Below are 15,546 nucleotides of genomic sequence, written 5' to 3'. Positions count from 1 at the left end.
CCTCATTATGACTCTTTTACGTCTTTGGATTGCTGTACAATTATAATTTCCAGTATTTAAAGAAAAAAATTCAGAGTTGGGCACTGGTGGCTCATGCCTGTAATCCTAGTTGCTCAGGAAGCTGAGATCTGAGGATCACGGTTCAAAGCCAGCCCAGGCAGGAATGTCCGTGAGACTTTTATCTCCAATTAACCACCAGAAAACTGGAAGCGGCACTGTGGCTCAAATGGTAGAGTACTAGTCTTGAGCTGAAGAGCTTAGGGACAGTGCCCAGACCCAGAGTTCAAGCCTCATGAGTGACAAAAAAAGATTTGGGGCTGGTTATGTGGCTTATTTGGTAGAGTACTAATCTTGAAAAAAAGAAGCTCAGGGACAGTAACCAGATACTGAGTTTAAGCCCCGGCACTGGCAGGAAATAAAAAGAAAAAGATTCTTCAGGTACTGTTTTTTTTTGTGTGTGTTTTTTTTTAAATAACAAGATACATAAAGGATGGATGTAGATCAGTGGTATATCCCTTACCTAGCACACACAGGCCTGGATTCTACCCCAAAAATCATGGAGAAAAACATATATAAAATATTACAAGGAGGGGACTGGAAAGGTGACTCAGTGGTAGATTGCTTGCCTTGTATGCATGAGTCCATAGGTTTGATTCCTCAGCACCATATAAGCAGAAAAAGCCAGGCGCTGTGGCTCAGGTGGTAGAGCGCTAGCCTTGGGCTGAAGAGCTGAGGGAGTTCAGACCTCATAACTGACAAAAAAAAAAAGGAAATATATATATATATATATACACATACACACACACACACACACACACACACACACACACTACAAGGAGGAGGTAACAATGCTCAATAGGAACTGTACTCATTACCTTCCTCATGTAACTGTGACCTCTCTGTACAGTATTTTTTCAATAAAAAATATATACAAAAATATTACAACCTAATTCTCATGGTTTCTATGTAAAAGTTTCATATGTTTTAAATGTAATGTGATATATTTAACAAAGTCGTCTACATTAAATTCTCTCAAAATTAGAACATGTACATTGAGTAGAAAGAATATTCTTTTTTAATGTTGTTAATTTCTTCTTTGGGGAATGATGCCAGATTTGTGTTGTGTAGTAACACAATTTTAATCTCATTTAATATACTTTTGTTTGGTATTTGTTCTGTCAACTAATCTAATAATATATCTAGTTTAAAATCTTTTGTAGTATTTTAGTATTTCATTGTATTTATTAACTTTAAAAATTCTTTTCAGTCTCGCAGTGTGGATAAGCAACATGCCGTAATCAATTATGATACCGCTGCAGATGAACATTTGGTGAAAGATTTAGGCAGCCTGAATGGGGTAAGTTGATTTCTCACAGCTTCCTCTTTCTGATGTACCAGCACAGGGGCTGTAGTTCAGAGACCTGAGTCTGAATTACTGTTCTAGACTCTGAGGCCTCGATTATAACTCCTTTTTCTGTACCCCATTTTTCTTCCACCTTTACACAAGAGGTAAAGTTGTGATTGAATGATGTTGCAATAGAAACAAATCTTACTTAGCTTCCTGTATGTAATTTATTAGTGTGTTTGTTTTTTTTGGGGGGGGTGGCGGTCATGGGGCTTGAACTCTGGGCTTGGGCACTATCCCTCAGCTCTTCAGCTTAAGGTGAGCACTGTACCGCTTGAGCCACAGCATCACTTCTGGTTTTCTAGTAGTTTATTGGAGATAAGAGTCTCATGGAGGGGCTGGGAAGGTGGCTCTGTGGTAGAGCCCTTGCCTTGCATGACTGAGGCCCTGGATTCGATTCCTCAGCTCCACATAAGCAAAAAGAAAAAGGCCAGAAGTGGCGCTGTGGCTCAAGTGGTAGAGTGCTAGCCTTGAACTGAAGAGCTCAGGGACAGCACCCAGGCCCAGAGTTCAGGCCCCCCGACCAGACCTCCCCAAAAAAAAGAGTCTCATTGAGTTTCCTGCCTGGGCTGGCTTTGAACCATGATCCTCAGATCTCAGCCTCCTGAGTAGCTAGGATTACAGATGTGAGCCACCAGCACCAGGCTTAGTATGTTTCTTACTTGGTTTACTAGAATTACTTTTTCCCTGTTGCTATTTAAAAATTTCTCTCTTCCTTTTATAATTTTAGACCTGCAGGAGATTTTCTCCCAGATGTTTTGACTTACATGTTTGTGAGCTGAAATTTTGTCTGGCTTATTTCCTAGCTCTTTTTAAACTTTAGGGAATATTTCTGTCATAATAGCATGTTAAAAATTGTTTCATGATCTCTGAAAACTGGCTGGTACATAAAGTCACCCTATGAATGCTTTATATTTAGGAGAGTTGAGCAATCAGATTTTAAATGGCTCTGATAGTCATTTTAGGCCTTTTGAGTAAATGTATTTTTGATTGACTATGAGATAGATTTAAATAAAATTGACTCCTAATTCCTCTTAATTATGTACCTACTTGTTTATCTTCTGCATACAGAAATCAGTGAATTAATATGTTTATGCTTTTGTTTTCCTGGGCTTTTCTGTTTTGTAATTATACTGTATTTTGATAAACTTAAGAATATAACTTTAAGCCAGCACCAGTGGCTCATGCTTGTGATTACAAGCTACTCCGGAGACTAAGATATATATGAAGATTATTATGGTTTGAGGCCAGCTGGGGCAGGAAAGTCCTTGAGACTCTTTATCTCCAATTACCTTCTAGAAAACTGGAAGTGGTGCTGTGGCTCAAAGTAGTAGAGCTCTAACCTTGAGTGTAAAAGCTTGGGGATAGCACCCAAGCTCTGAGTTCAAGCCCCTTGACTGACAAAAACAAAAACACAACAACAAAAAAAACCCATAACTTTAAAACATTCTCACATGCTTATTTTAGAAATGAATCTGATTTAGAGTTTATAAGTCCTAGAAGCATTCACATTTCAACCTCTCCAGTTTTTTTTTTTCTTCTGCTTATGTGGTGCTGAGGAATCGAACCCAGGGCCTCATGCATGCAAGGCAAGCACTCTACCACTGAGCCACCCTCCCAGCTCCACATTTCAACCTCTCTATACAGTATGTTGGAAAGTTGTGATTTAAGATTACTTTTGAAACCAGGCACCCGTGGCTCATACCTGTAATCCTAACTACTCAGAAAGCTGAAATCTGAGGATCACAGTTCAAAGTCAGCCCAAGCAGGAAAGTCTGTGTAACTTTTAACTCCAATAAACTACTCAGAAAAAGCTGGCAGTGGCACCATGGTTCAAATGGTAGAACACTAGCCTTGAGCAAAAGAAGCTCAGAGACAGTGCTCAGACCCTTGAGTTCAAGCCCTAGAACTGACCAAAAAAAGAAAAGATAATTTCTGAATCAGATTGAATTGTGATTTAGAAGTAATTAACTGTTTATATATGTCTGTGATTGGAATTAAGATTGCCAATTTCAGCCAGGCACTGGTGGCTCACGCCTATAATCCTAGCTACTCAGGAAGCTGAGATCTGAGGATCGAGGTTCAAAGCCAGCTCAGGCAGGAAAATCCATGAGACTCTTATCTCCAATAAACCACCAGAAAACCAGAAGTGGCACTGTGGCTCAAGTGGTAGAGTGCTCGCCTTGAGCTGAAGAGCTGAGGGACAGTGCCCAGGCCCAGAGTTCAAGCCAATTTCTTTTGTAGACCTAGGAAGTATTATTATGACATATTACAAGGAGCTAATTGTGCATAGAAATTTGAGAATATGACCATAATAGCATAGTCCTTTCATGTACTTTATTATTCAGCACTAGAGGCCCTCTAACCTTCCTCACCACGGGGAACCTTTCCAAACAAGCTCTCCATGTGTTCTGAAATTAAGTAGAATGGAGAAATGGAATTTACAAGGAAGGAAGGTTTCAATTTACCAAAGAAAATCTCTAAATGATCTCCACATTTGCTCTAGTGTTCTTCTAATGAATTCTAGTTTTTACCTTTCAGAATGCAAGCAGAAATAATCATCACCTTTTACCATTTATCTGTGTCCAGAGAATCTTTTAACTTCACATATACTTCAAGTTTTTTCACAAATAATTTATAGAAGTAAGCATACAGAAAGAATAAAAATAATCTGAAATTTTGCTTAGGTATGGTAAGCAAATTTTTATTCTGTACTTTCCTAGTTTTCAAAGGCACTCAATGGACAGTAGTGTTACTTGAAGGCAGTCAACTGTTTACCAGGTAGGATACATTCACCTGTGATGTACTGCCACTTGCTAAGTATTGGCTGGTTCCAAAAGTCAGGTACATCTCTAGTTGGCTATAAATTACTATTTTTGTTTATTTTTGTTCTGATATGGTCAACTAGCTTTTTAAAAATTTTAATAGCCTTGAGCTGAAGAGCTGAGGGGCAGCGCCCAGGCTCAGAGTCCAGGCCCACGACCGGACCCAAAATAAAAACCAAAATAAAACTTTAATAGCTTTTTAACTCATTTAACTCATTTTCAAAGCAAATCATTTTATGTTTTAATTATTTTGTTCTTGAAAACTATTTTTAGATTTATAAACAAATAGAAGATGGATAAATCTCATAATTTCATTTCTACATCATTTTGTATATACATTATTAGTTTTCCTCTTTAGTCACCTTGCAGTAGACAATTGGCTTTGAGCTTTTGTTGACTTACCAACTGTACCACAGAAATACCAGAACACACTCAGAAAAAAATACTGGAAACATTTCTTTTAAAATACAAAATCAGATTCTTACTAGAAAATACTGTATGATTCTTATTGAATATATAACTGGATGAATATACCTTGTTTTCTTTTTGTCCTTAGAAACATTCTATTCTCACTGATTCTTGGGTTAAAGAAAGTTAACATATGATCATTTTTCTCTGAAGGCCTGAAGGCCTCATAATTTTTCTCATGGTATCATTTATCTTTGTATCTTAGTCTATAGAATGGTGCCATCTGTGTCTTGTTATATTTTTTATAAATGAGAAATCTTTCTGCCTGTTCTCTTTGCTTTATGGACATTAAATCAGAAATTCTGAATTTTCATTAGTGCTCTTTGATAGTTTAGCATAAAAAAAAAAACAAAACCTCACAAAGATAGTAGTGCCAGATGTCTTTTATGTCTTCTTGGAAAGCTCATACTGTAGTATTTTAGGCCTTGCAATAAGAAAACTGAAGGATGATAAAATGATGACTTGTTTCACTGTGAAATATTCCTTGAGGTCTGTGCTTCTCTTTATAGTAGCCATGAGCCATGTGGCTGGCTATTGAGTACTTGAAATGTGACTAGTCAAAATTTCAAAGACTTAGTACCAAAATAAAAATAATTTATATATTATTTATTTAGTCAGTCATGGGGCCTGAACTCAGCCTGGGCTCTGTCCTTGAGCTCTTCAGCTCAAGGCTAGCACTCTACTTGAGCCACAGTGCCACTTCTGGTTTTCTGGAGGTTAATTGAGATAAAGAATCTCACGGACTTTCCTGCCCAGGCTGGCTTCAAACTGTGATCCTCAGGTCTCAGCCTCCTGAGTAGTTAGGATTGTAAGCATGAGCCACTGACACCTGGGTATATATATATTTTTATATACACATGCATATAAAAATCTTGATGAGGGCTGGGAAGGTGGCTCAGTGGTAGAGCGCTTGCCTTGCATGCAAGAGGCCCTGGGTTCGATTCCTCAGCACCACATAAGCAAAAAGAAAAAAGCCGGAAGTGGCGCTGTGGCTCAAGTGGTAGAGCGCTAGCCTTGAGCTGAAGAGCTGAGGGACAGTGCCCAGGCCCAGAGTTCAGGCCCATGACCGGACCCAAAAAAAAAAAAAAAATCTTGATGATTGGGGCTGGGAAGGTGGCTCAGTGGTAGAGCGCTTGCCTTGCATGCATGAGGCCCTGGGTTCGATTCCTCAGCACCACATAAGCAAAAAGAAAAAAGCCGGAAGTGGCGCTGTGGCTCAAGTGGTAGAGCGCTAGCCTTGAGCTGAAGAGCTGAGGGACAGTGCCCAGGCCCAGAGTTCAGGCCCCACGACCGGACCCAAAAAAAAAAAAAAAAATCTTGATGATTTTTCTTTATTGTTTATTGAAATGGCACACTTTTGGAATATACTGGGTTAAATTAAAAGTATTTTATTAAAACTAACTTTATTCCTCATTATCTTCATTTGTTCCCACTAGAAAATTTAAACTGTTCATAGTTTATTTTACGGTTTGCGGTATATTGTTGAATAATGACTGCTGTATAAGGTGATTCTGCTATTCTTTTGTCTTACTACTTAAGTATTTTAAGTAATTACTATTTAAGTAATTTTTTGCATTGTTAGAAATAACTGAATAAAGATGAAACAATTAAAATGATTATAAACCAGCAGATTTTCAAAATATAGAAAACATTACTTCACTAAAATTCCATAACGCATCTTAGATTCATAAGATTATCCAGAGACGCTATCTAGCAGTTGTAACATAGAAATTTTATTTTTCTTTTTTCGTCAGTCATGGGGCTTGAACTCTGGGCCTGGGTGCTGTCCCTCAGCCCTTCAGCTCAAGGCGAGCGCTCTACCACTTGAGCTACAGCGCCGCTTCTGGTTTTCTAGTGGTTAATTGGAGATAGGAGTTTCATGGTCTTTTCTGCCTGGGCTGGCTTTGAACCACGATCCTCAGATCTCAGCCTCCTGAGTAGCTAGGATTACAGGCTTGAGCCACCAGCACAGGGAAGAAATTTTTTTTTTCTTAAGTGGTTTCTTTTTATTCTTTGGGATAATGTTAAAAATAAAAGTGATAAAATATCAATCCTCACAAATATATTGTTCCTTAAATGCTACAGTTGCAATCAGTAAAGCTTGATATATTAAGAGTTAAATATTTCTCTCTTTACAGTTTGTCAGCTTCAGAGTAGGAGCTTTCTTGGCATCATTTTCAGAATGGTGCTAAGTGCCTATATTCATCTTGGCAGCACCATGTTCTTTGTTTGCTGTCAGTAATACTGAGAAAGGATTGCTATAGAATAATATATCATGATGTAGGATACATAGTGCATCTGAGGATAGATGCACAAGCTGTGTTGGCCACCATATGTATATGTATACGATATGTGACATGTATGAGGTTTGAGAATTTGATTGCATGGAATGTGCGAAATTATACATCATATGTAACCTAACATCTTTTCTAATTGCAGACTTTTGTGAATGATGTAAGGATTCCAGAACAGACTTATATCACTTTGAAGCTTGAAGATAAGCTGAGATTTGGATATGATATCCTTATGTGATTTTGTTCATTTATTAAAATGTATTCAAAAATATTTGCTCTGGTATAAATTAACATTTTGAGATAGAAGAATTATTAATATAAATATATTAGAAATTTGTTTTTTGGATCCCTTCCCATGTTAAAATAATACATATTCAGAAATATTTTTTTAGTTACTATGTCTATTCCTAAAAATAATTATTGAAAAATTGATAGACTCGGCTAGATTTCTTCTCTTACTCTTTGTGTAGTCTTACCAACAGTCTCCCTGCAGTACTGTTGCACATATAATTTGTGTACCAAAGAATGTAACTGGAGAAAGGGCCTGGAGAACATTTCATTTTTGCTCAGCTCAGGAATTCTTCTCAGGTAGCTTACAGTGATACACATCAACCTCCTGGAGAGAATGTAAGAATTTCAACCTACCTTTCCTTCCAACTGTTCCCCTTACTCTAACTCCTTTAGGCATTACATCTATGTTACCTATTTAATTCAAACTTTCAGCATCATGTGCTTTCTAATAACAATACTCTGGATGTTTAGTGTGTATTTGAATTTCTATTGTTTAAAGATAGGCCTGCTGTTTGTAATCTCAGCTCCTTGGAAGGCAGATCAGAAAGCTTATGGTTCAATGCAAGCCCAGGTAAACAGTTAACAAGAACCCTCAATCAGTAAGCCTGGTGTGGTAATATGGGTCCATATTTGTCCCTCAAGTTATGTGGGAAGTGAAGGTGGTAGGATAACAGTCTGAGGCTGACTTTAGAAAAAATGTGAGACCCTTCCTGAAAAATAAAGCCAAAAAGGCTAGAGTTGTGGCTCAAAATTATAAGGCACCTGCCTAACAACTGCAAGAACCTGACTTCAAATCCCAGTTTCCCCTACCTTCCCCCCCCCCAAAAAAAAATTTTCAGTCTTAATAGCTAAATAGAGACAAGATTGTATTATTCTATATAGGGTAGCTTAAACAAGCTCCAGTAGTAGGAAGGAATATAATTGAAGAATCAAAACAAAAAGAAAAAAAAAGAATCAAAACATTCCTATTTGTACGAGGCAGAAATCTTTGTACAAAGGACTTACTTATATGTGATTAAAATATAGGTGCTCTACATTATGCTGGTTCTGTGTCTTGAACTCAGGGCATGGGTACTGCCCCTGAGTTTGTGTGCTCAGGACTAGCACTCTACAACTTGAGCCACACATCAACTTCTACCTTTTTGATGGTTAAGTGGCGATAAAAGTCTCACAGACTTTCCTGTCAGTGTAGCCTAGAACTGCAATCCTCAGATCTCAGCTTCCTGAGTAGCTAGGATAAGAGGTATGAGCCATGGACACCCAGTTAACTCTAATTGCTGTGTATTTTTGGATTTCGGTAGAAAAAAAAAATGCATTGAACATTGGCAGTTTGGGTGGATTTTATCACTAATAGAGAAATTTGTAGTGTTCTCTAAAGTAGTGGTGCTCAGTGAATGCACTTAAAGAATACTAACACTTAAAATTTGTGAAATATAAAATTTTTTAAAATTTAAATGTAAACTTAGAAAAAATTTTGTAGCACATCTTATATTTATTCTTGAAAACCCAAATGAATATCTAAATATCAACCCCTTAAATATTTATCAATTGTATATTTAAAATACACATACCACTAGGCACCAGTGGTTCATGCCTATAATCCTAGCTACTCAGGAGGTTAAGATCTAAGGATCAATTTCAAGGCAGAAAAATCCAAGACACACATCTCCAGAGCTGGAGGCATGGCGCAAGTGGTACAGCACCAACTATAATCGAAAAAGCTCAGCAAGAGCTCAAGGCCCTGAGTTCAAGCCCCACTCCCAGCACACACATACACATGTATGTATGTTTTATGTAAGAGTATGCATTTAGCATGTAGAAATGTAACAATATGTTCCCTCCCTGTATAACTGATAAAAGGCAATACAAAAGAATATACATTCAAGAATGTTAGTATGTAAGTCTTCATTTTCAACCAGAATAAGTTTTATCAGACAATCAAATGCAAATATATTTTGTATTTCTATACCTCCTTAATTTTTATATAGATATTTTAAAATATATGAGAATATTAAAACATTTAAATAAAACTAGAAAGAAATTAATTTAGAATACAAATTCAAGAAGAATCTATAAAATGGGTACTGTACTATACACCTGTCTCTAATCCTAGTCTCTGGAGGATTACTTGAGCCCTGAAGATAGAAGCTAAGGATGTCTCAGAAAAAAAGGAGAAGAAATTTAAGAAATAATTTATACTTTATAATTTATATATATATTGCACAGTAATATAGTAAACTAGCAGATTTTTCCTAATACAACAACTCATACTATGTCTATGTCTTATCTAAAATTGTCTTAAGGCAAATGTTTCATACCAGACAACTTTCTCAGGGTTGTACAGTGAGTGTTGAGCCTCTACCACTTTCAACCACAGCTCCACTTCTGGTTTTCTGGTAGTTAGAGATAAAGAGTCTCAGGACTTTTTTGCCTAGGCTAGCTTCAAACCTCAATCCTCAGATCTCAGCTCCCTGAGTAGCTAGGGTTATAGGCATAAGCTACTAGCAACAGCAGCATTCTACTTTTTAAATTGCATTCTGGTGTCTCTGTTTCCTTTTTTTTTTTTTTAGTTAGTAATTGGCATCATTCAGATGAGACCTCCTTTTGTTATACATGTGTTCAGTGCTATAGAATTCCTCCTAAATATTGTTTTTCTGTTCTGTATGCTTTCTAATTAACCTTTTGATTTCTTCTTTGAGTTATATAAGTTCATTCCAAATATTTGAAGAGTTTTGCAGAGATCTGTTATTGATTTTTAATTCTCTTTTAGTCAGTGAACAGAACTTTACTAAGTTGTATATTCTGAAATCTATCTCAAATCCTTTTGAATTTATTGCTGTTTTTCCATAGCACAGAATTTGGTCTAGATAAATGCTATGTGAAAAGGATGTACATTCTGTTTGAGAGCAAACACTCCATAAATGTTCATTGGGCCTAGGTATTATTTTTAATAATAAATGTTTAAGCTTTTTGTAATTTATTGACATGAGTAATTGTGCTTAGTTTATCAAATTTTTATTGATTAGCAAATTAAAAATAACTCTTTAACAACTTAGAGCAGCACCATAAGCTTTGAAGGAAGCCTGGGCTTGGGTAGTCTCCAAATCCTGTAGGTATGTGAAGTTTACAGATAAATTGATGACATACACAAGAACTCTTGAGGTAGTCTTATGTCCACATTCAAGCAACTTTTTGGAGTTAAAGTATTTGAACTAAGAGGCATGGGCCCTCTTAGTTCCTCTCTGACCTAAAACCCATCTAAATCTCAGGACAGCCCAGACTAGCCCTAAATAATAACCTTCACATATTACCAAGAGGTAAACCTGAAGCCCAGGAAGTCCTTACAAAATACTAGAATTACTTACATTTCCTATCGAGAGCAAATCACTACAATTTCTTAATGCTATTATTTCCATTAAAAAGGTAGGAATGCTGTGAATATTTTCCAGACAATTTAAGAGTCTTGGGGGTAAAATATTGCTAATAGTTACTTATTTTTAGTTATGAGGTGTGTATTCTATAGATACCAGCAGATATAGGACAGTGTATGTACTTAGCAGAAAAGGAAAGTTTTAGTATTTCAAAGCTATTAGGAGCGATATGAAGTGATAGGAAAGCCCTGGGCTGGATTCTGTAACTAGATTCTTGTATTAGCTTCTCTCTCTCCTGTACCCAAATCTTTATCTAAAGTAAAACAAGAACAAAAGTTAATGGATTTGATTAGACATTCTCCAAAGTTCATCACAATTCTAAACAGTTATGTTAGTAAGTTTACTGCTTCTATTATGTTTTGGAAGTTGCCTTTACCCCCAATTAGTCATGCTAATTAATTTTCTACCCTAGAAGCGATAGATGAGTATTATAAATTAATACAGAAGAATAGATTGTAGTGCATGGTTTAAAGGTCCTTTCTTTACAGGTGAAGTAATGAGGGGGAATAAGATCATTAGTAAAGCTTTTAAATGTATAGAGGCATTATTCTTGGAGCATGATAATGAAGGCATTCATATCTAGTACTGTGTTCTGATCTGTATGGAATCTGTTGTTTGATAATGTAATGTGACCCTGGTTTACAGTACATGGTTGAAAGGAGTAGTGGTTGTCATAAGACTTTAGTTATAGCATTTCTTTTGCACTTGTAAAATGAACTTTATTTTTATCCAAATGCATGAAAATCTGAGTAATTAAATTCCTTCAGGATTTGCTCTTGAGTAATCACTTAAGGCAGACTTATATTTTCATCAATAAAGCTTGATTCTCAGTGCTTTTTCTTCATCATAAACAGGTCATTTTACAAAAATTAAAATGTGTTTGAGCTCTCCTTATTTGTTTTTTAAAAGCCAATGTTACCTAAAGTTTAGAAATACTTGCTCTAGGGATTTTTAAAGTACTTAAGATGAAATTTTTATATTTGTAAGTATGTTCAACATTTTATATTCATATTCCACTGTGGCTAGTCTTTGAACTAAGGCAGTCTTTTAAATTAGGTTGAAGCTGGTTACCAAGATTTCAGAGTTCTATTCTTCCTTAGCCCCGTTTACATACAAATCTTTTCACTGTAGTTCGAGGAGAGCTGAGGGTCCCTGAGGAAGCTCTTAAGGTAAAACTCACCCTTCTTTCATGGACAAAGCATTTGCGGGCTTGGTTTCATTCACGATGTATCACTTCAATTTTTAAATGTTTCCTAGCATGAGAAGTTTACTATTCAGCTTCAATTGTCTCAGAAATCTTCAGAATCAGAATTGTCAAAATCTGCAAGTGCCAAAAGTGTGGATGCAAAGGTTGCAGATGCTGCTTCAGAAGTGCCACACAAAGCCACAGAGGCCTTGAAGGCTGAGGAGAAATCCACAGGTAAGCCTATTTCCCAGAAACACCTTACTGTACTTGGCTTGGAAGAAATTGCATTAGTTCTCAAAAAAAAAAACAAAAACAACTTGCTGTGTACATATAAAAATGTACACATATAAAAATGATGATTTCACAGTGTATTTTTTTTGTCATGGGGCTTGAACTCTGGGCGTGGGTGCTGTCCCTCAGCTCTTCACTCAAGGCTAGCACTCTTCTACTAGAGACACAGCACTGCTTCTGGTTTTCTGAGTGGTTTATTGGAGGTAAGAGTCTCATGGACTTTCCTGCCCGGGCTGTCTTTGAACAGTGATCCTCAGATCTCAGCCTAGGATTACAGGAGTGAGCCACCAGTACCCGGCTTCCACAGTGTATCTTAATGCAGCTGATGATTTCATTATTAAGCATTATAAAGCACAGCCAGGTATGGTAGCTCATGCCTGTAATCCCAGGAAGTGTAGAGTAAGTAGAATGGTTTAAGGTAAGCACAGACAAAAAGTGAGCAAGACCCCATCTCAATCAACAAGTTAGGCATTGTGGTTCATCCAAGATACCTAAGAGACATGAGTATAGTCTGAGACCAGCCTCCAGGATAGAAGTTCAAAACTCTATCCAAAAAAATTAAACATGGGGGGCTGGGAAGGTGGCTCAGTGGTAGAGTGCTTACCTTGCATGCATGAGGCCCTGGGTTCGATTCCTCAGCACCACATAAGCAGAAAAAGCCGGAAGTGGTGCTGTGGCTTAAGAGGTAGAGCGCTAGCCTTCAGCTGAAGAGCTGAGGGAGAGCGCCCAGGCCCCAGAGTGAAGGCCCCACAACCGACAAAAAAAATAAAAAAACTAAACATAGCCAGGCACCTGTGGCTCACACCTGTAATCCTAGCTACTCAGAAGGCTGAGATCTGAGGATCGCAGTTCAGAGCCAGCTCAGGTAGGAAAGGCCATGAGACTGTTATCTCAAATAAACCACCAGAAAACCGGAAGTGGTGGTGTGGCTCAGAGTGGTAGAGCGCTAACCTTGAGCTGAAGACGTGAGGGACAGCACCCAGGCCCAGAGTTAAAGCCCCACAACTGACAAAAAAAAAAATGGAGAAAAGGTCTAAGGGGCATGGGTCAAGCGACTGATTTCAAAACTCATAACCCAAAATCAAAGTTAGAAAACATAATTGTTGCAATTGTATGTAGTTATGCTTAATATTCTTATTTAGGAGAAATAATTTTAAATATTAGAAGGAAATCAGTATATTCTGTTTGCATTTTTCATAATTTTCATAATTGAAATTAAAAGGAACTTTTTTTCATGGTATATTACAATCTTTTCAATGTGTTGAATTTTGTTTGTAAGTATTTTGTTGAGAATTTTTGCATCTGGATTTATCAAAGAAATTGCTCTGTAATTTTCCTGTTTTGTCATGTAAGAGAAAGTTTTAAATCTGATGATTTTTGCATCATCAAAATGTTATCAGATTAATTACAGTTGCAGGAGCTATAAAAAAAAGTATTAAAAGCTAGTGTAAATTCACGCTTTATAAATTTTAGAAAATAATATATTTTAGTTTCACCTTTAGCATTTACCACTAATGACAATTCTGATGGCTGGTTTCATTGTTTCCTAGCTAATTGCCTAGTTTTAACACTGCTGAAGACACTTCTGTCTATACTTTCAAGTTGAATGGGCTTATAAATGGTTCAGTTATGTACTTTATATGCCAAGAACTCTTAACCATATAGATAACAAAAATCTTTTGAGTTTTCGTTCAGTGTAGAGAACTTTTAATCAACTGAACAATTTGTAGTCTTATGTAAAAAAGTATGTTATTGTTTCATCTACTTTAGACAGATTTTTTTTTCACCTTCCAGATGTTTCTGCTGTGCCCCGTGGGACTCCATTATATGGGCAGCCATCTTGGTGGGGTGATGATGAAGTGGATGAACAGAGAGCTTTCAAGTCGAGTGGCAAGTCTGAAGAGAAAAGTCATGAAACCGGACCATCAGGTAAAAAGATCTCAATGGTTGTCATTCAGTGAATATTTTAGGAAGCGTTATAGTCTCATAAAAAAATCTGTCTACTTCTGAAAGAGGTGATCTACTCTGCTACTTGATTTTAAAACTTAATGAATGTTTTAATTGCTTGTTATTTTAATAGAAATTTCTTTCTTATGAAGTCTTTTCAATATCTTCGTACAGTGCTTTCATTTAAAGTTTTTTCCAGTGTATGAAATCATTAAAACTTACAAATTAATTATACAGTTGGATATTTTTATGTTGAATAAAACCTGGATAAAATGAATTTGACAAAAATAGGTACAAATGACTTCTGTGTTTTCCAGAAGCACATACTCAATGTAACGTAAATTATTTCTACTATGTACAAAAATGTGATATGTAATGACAATTTCTTTAAAACCTGAGTGTCTTAAGTTTGTTGGAGTATGATAGCAACATGATTACTGAGCTTGGCAGCCAGAGTGAATAATGTTCTGGGTCAGATTAATGTTAAGATGAGTAAACTGGGAATCTGTTAGTGGAGAGATTAAATATTCAAAAACCGGAATATCAGTTTTCCAGAAAATATTGTGGAAGTAACAATTGTTTGCCACGTAAGGATATTAAAAAGACATCAAACTACATGCTGGGCCCTCTTGGCCCTCAGCCTCACTCAGGAGGCTGAGATTTGAGGATCGTATTTTGTGGTTTGAAGTCAGCTCAGGCAGAAAAAGCTATGATACTCTCTCTAATTAACCACCTAAAATCTGGGAGTGGAGTTGTAATTCAAAGTGGTAGTGTGCTACCGTTGTGTAAGAAGAATTCAGAGACAGTGCCCAGGCCCAACAATTAAAAGAGAGGGGGAGTAGTAGAGAAGAGAGAAAAAGACATCAAACTGGAATGAAAAAGCAGCAGTACAGTATAGAGATAAAACCATCACTTAGCTTACACTTCAGTGATACTTAGTTTATGTAGACACTCTCTTCTAAGTGACATCTGTATATTTGATCCTCATAACACTACCAAAAAATAGTAATGTTGTTTGTGTCCATCTTATAGATTTAAAAAAAAACTAAAGCACAGTAATGTTCATTTACTTACCAAAGTCTCCCAACTAGCAAACAATGGAGCTGGGATTTGAACTCAGGTTCAAAGCTCCAGATCCAATCTCTTAACAAGCAGTTAAAATTTCAGTGACATATTACTCTCATAAACATATAAACTCACACACATACAAACATGCGCATAAAATTAATTAATTCAAAAGGATACAATTCAGAAGGTGCAAAAACTTTAGACTCCAAAAACGGATGTTGAAAATTGATCCTTTTTATCTCAGCATAATATAATAATTTTCAAATTGTGTAGTATTTAACAGTATTTTCTAAATTTTTAAATGCTTAGCAGTTTGTTACACTGTACAGTGTCATTTCTT

At 36.5% G+C, this 15,546-nt stretch overlaps 1 protein-coding gene across 7 annotated transcripts in view; it reads left to right on the top strand.

Moving 5' to 3' along the window:
• The window catches only part of Cep170 (centrosomal protein 170), a 92,216-nt gene that overhangs the window by 24,435 nt on the left and 52,235 nt on the right, over window positions 1-15,546 (top strand). For all 7 annotated transcript variants that reach the window (XM_042701215.1, XM_042701219.1, XM_042701214.1 and 4 more), the window contains exons 3-7: window positions 1,268-1,357; window positions 7,138-7,216; window positions 11,825-11,883; window positions 11,972-12,134; window positions 13,986-14,120. In XM_042701215.1, coding sequence (XP_042557149.1) covers window positions 1,268-1,357; window positions 7,138-7,216; window positions 11,825-11,883; window positions 11,972-12,134; window positions 13,986-14,120 — 526 coding nt within the window. The remainder of the gene's footprint in view (window positions 1-1,267; window positions 1,358-7,137; window positions 7,217-11,824; window positions 11,884-11,971; window positions 12,135-13,985; window positions 14,121-15,546) is intronic.

Source organism: Dipodomys spectabilis, unplaced genomic scaffold, assembly GCF_019054845.1.
Source record: "Dipodomys spectabilis isolate Male_0828 unplaced genomic scaffold, ASM1905484v1 ptg000288l, whole genome shotgun sequence".
NCBI lineage: Eukaryota > Metazoa > Chordata > Mammalia > Rodentia > Heteromyidae > Dipodomys > Dipodomys spectabilis.
This window is presented reverse-complemented; position numbering and strand designations above follow the sequence as displayed.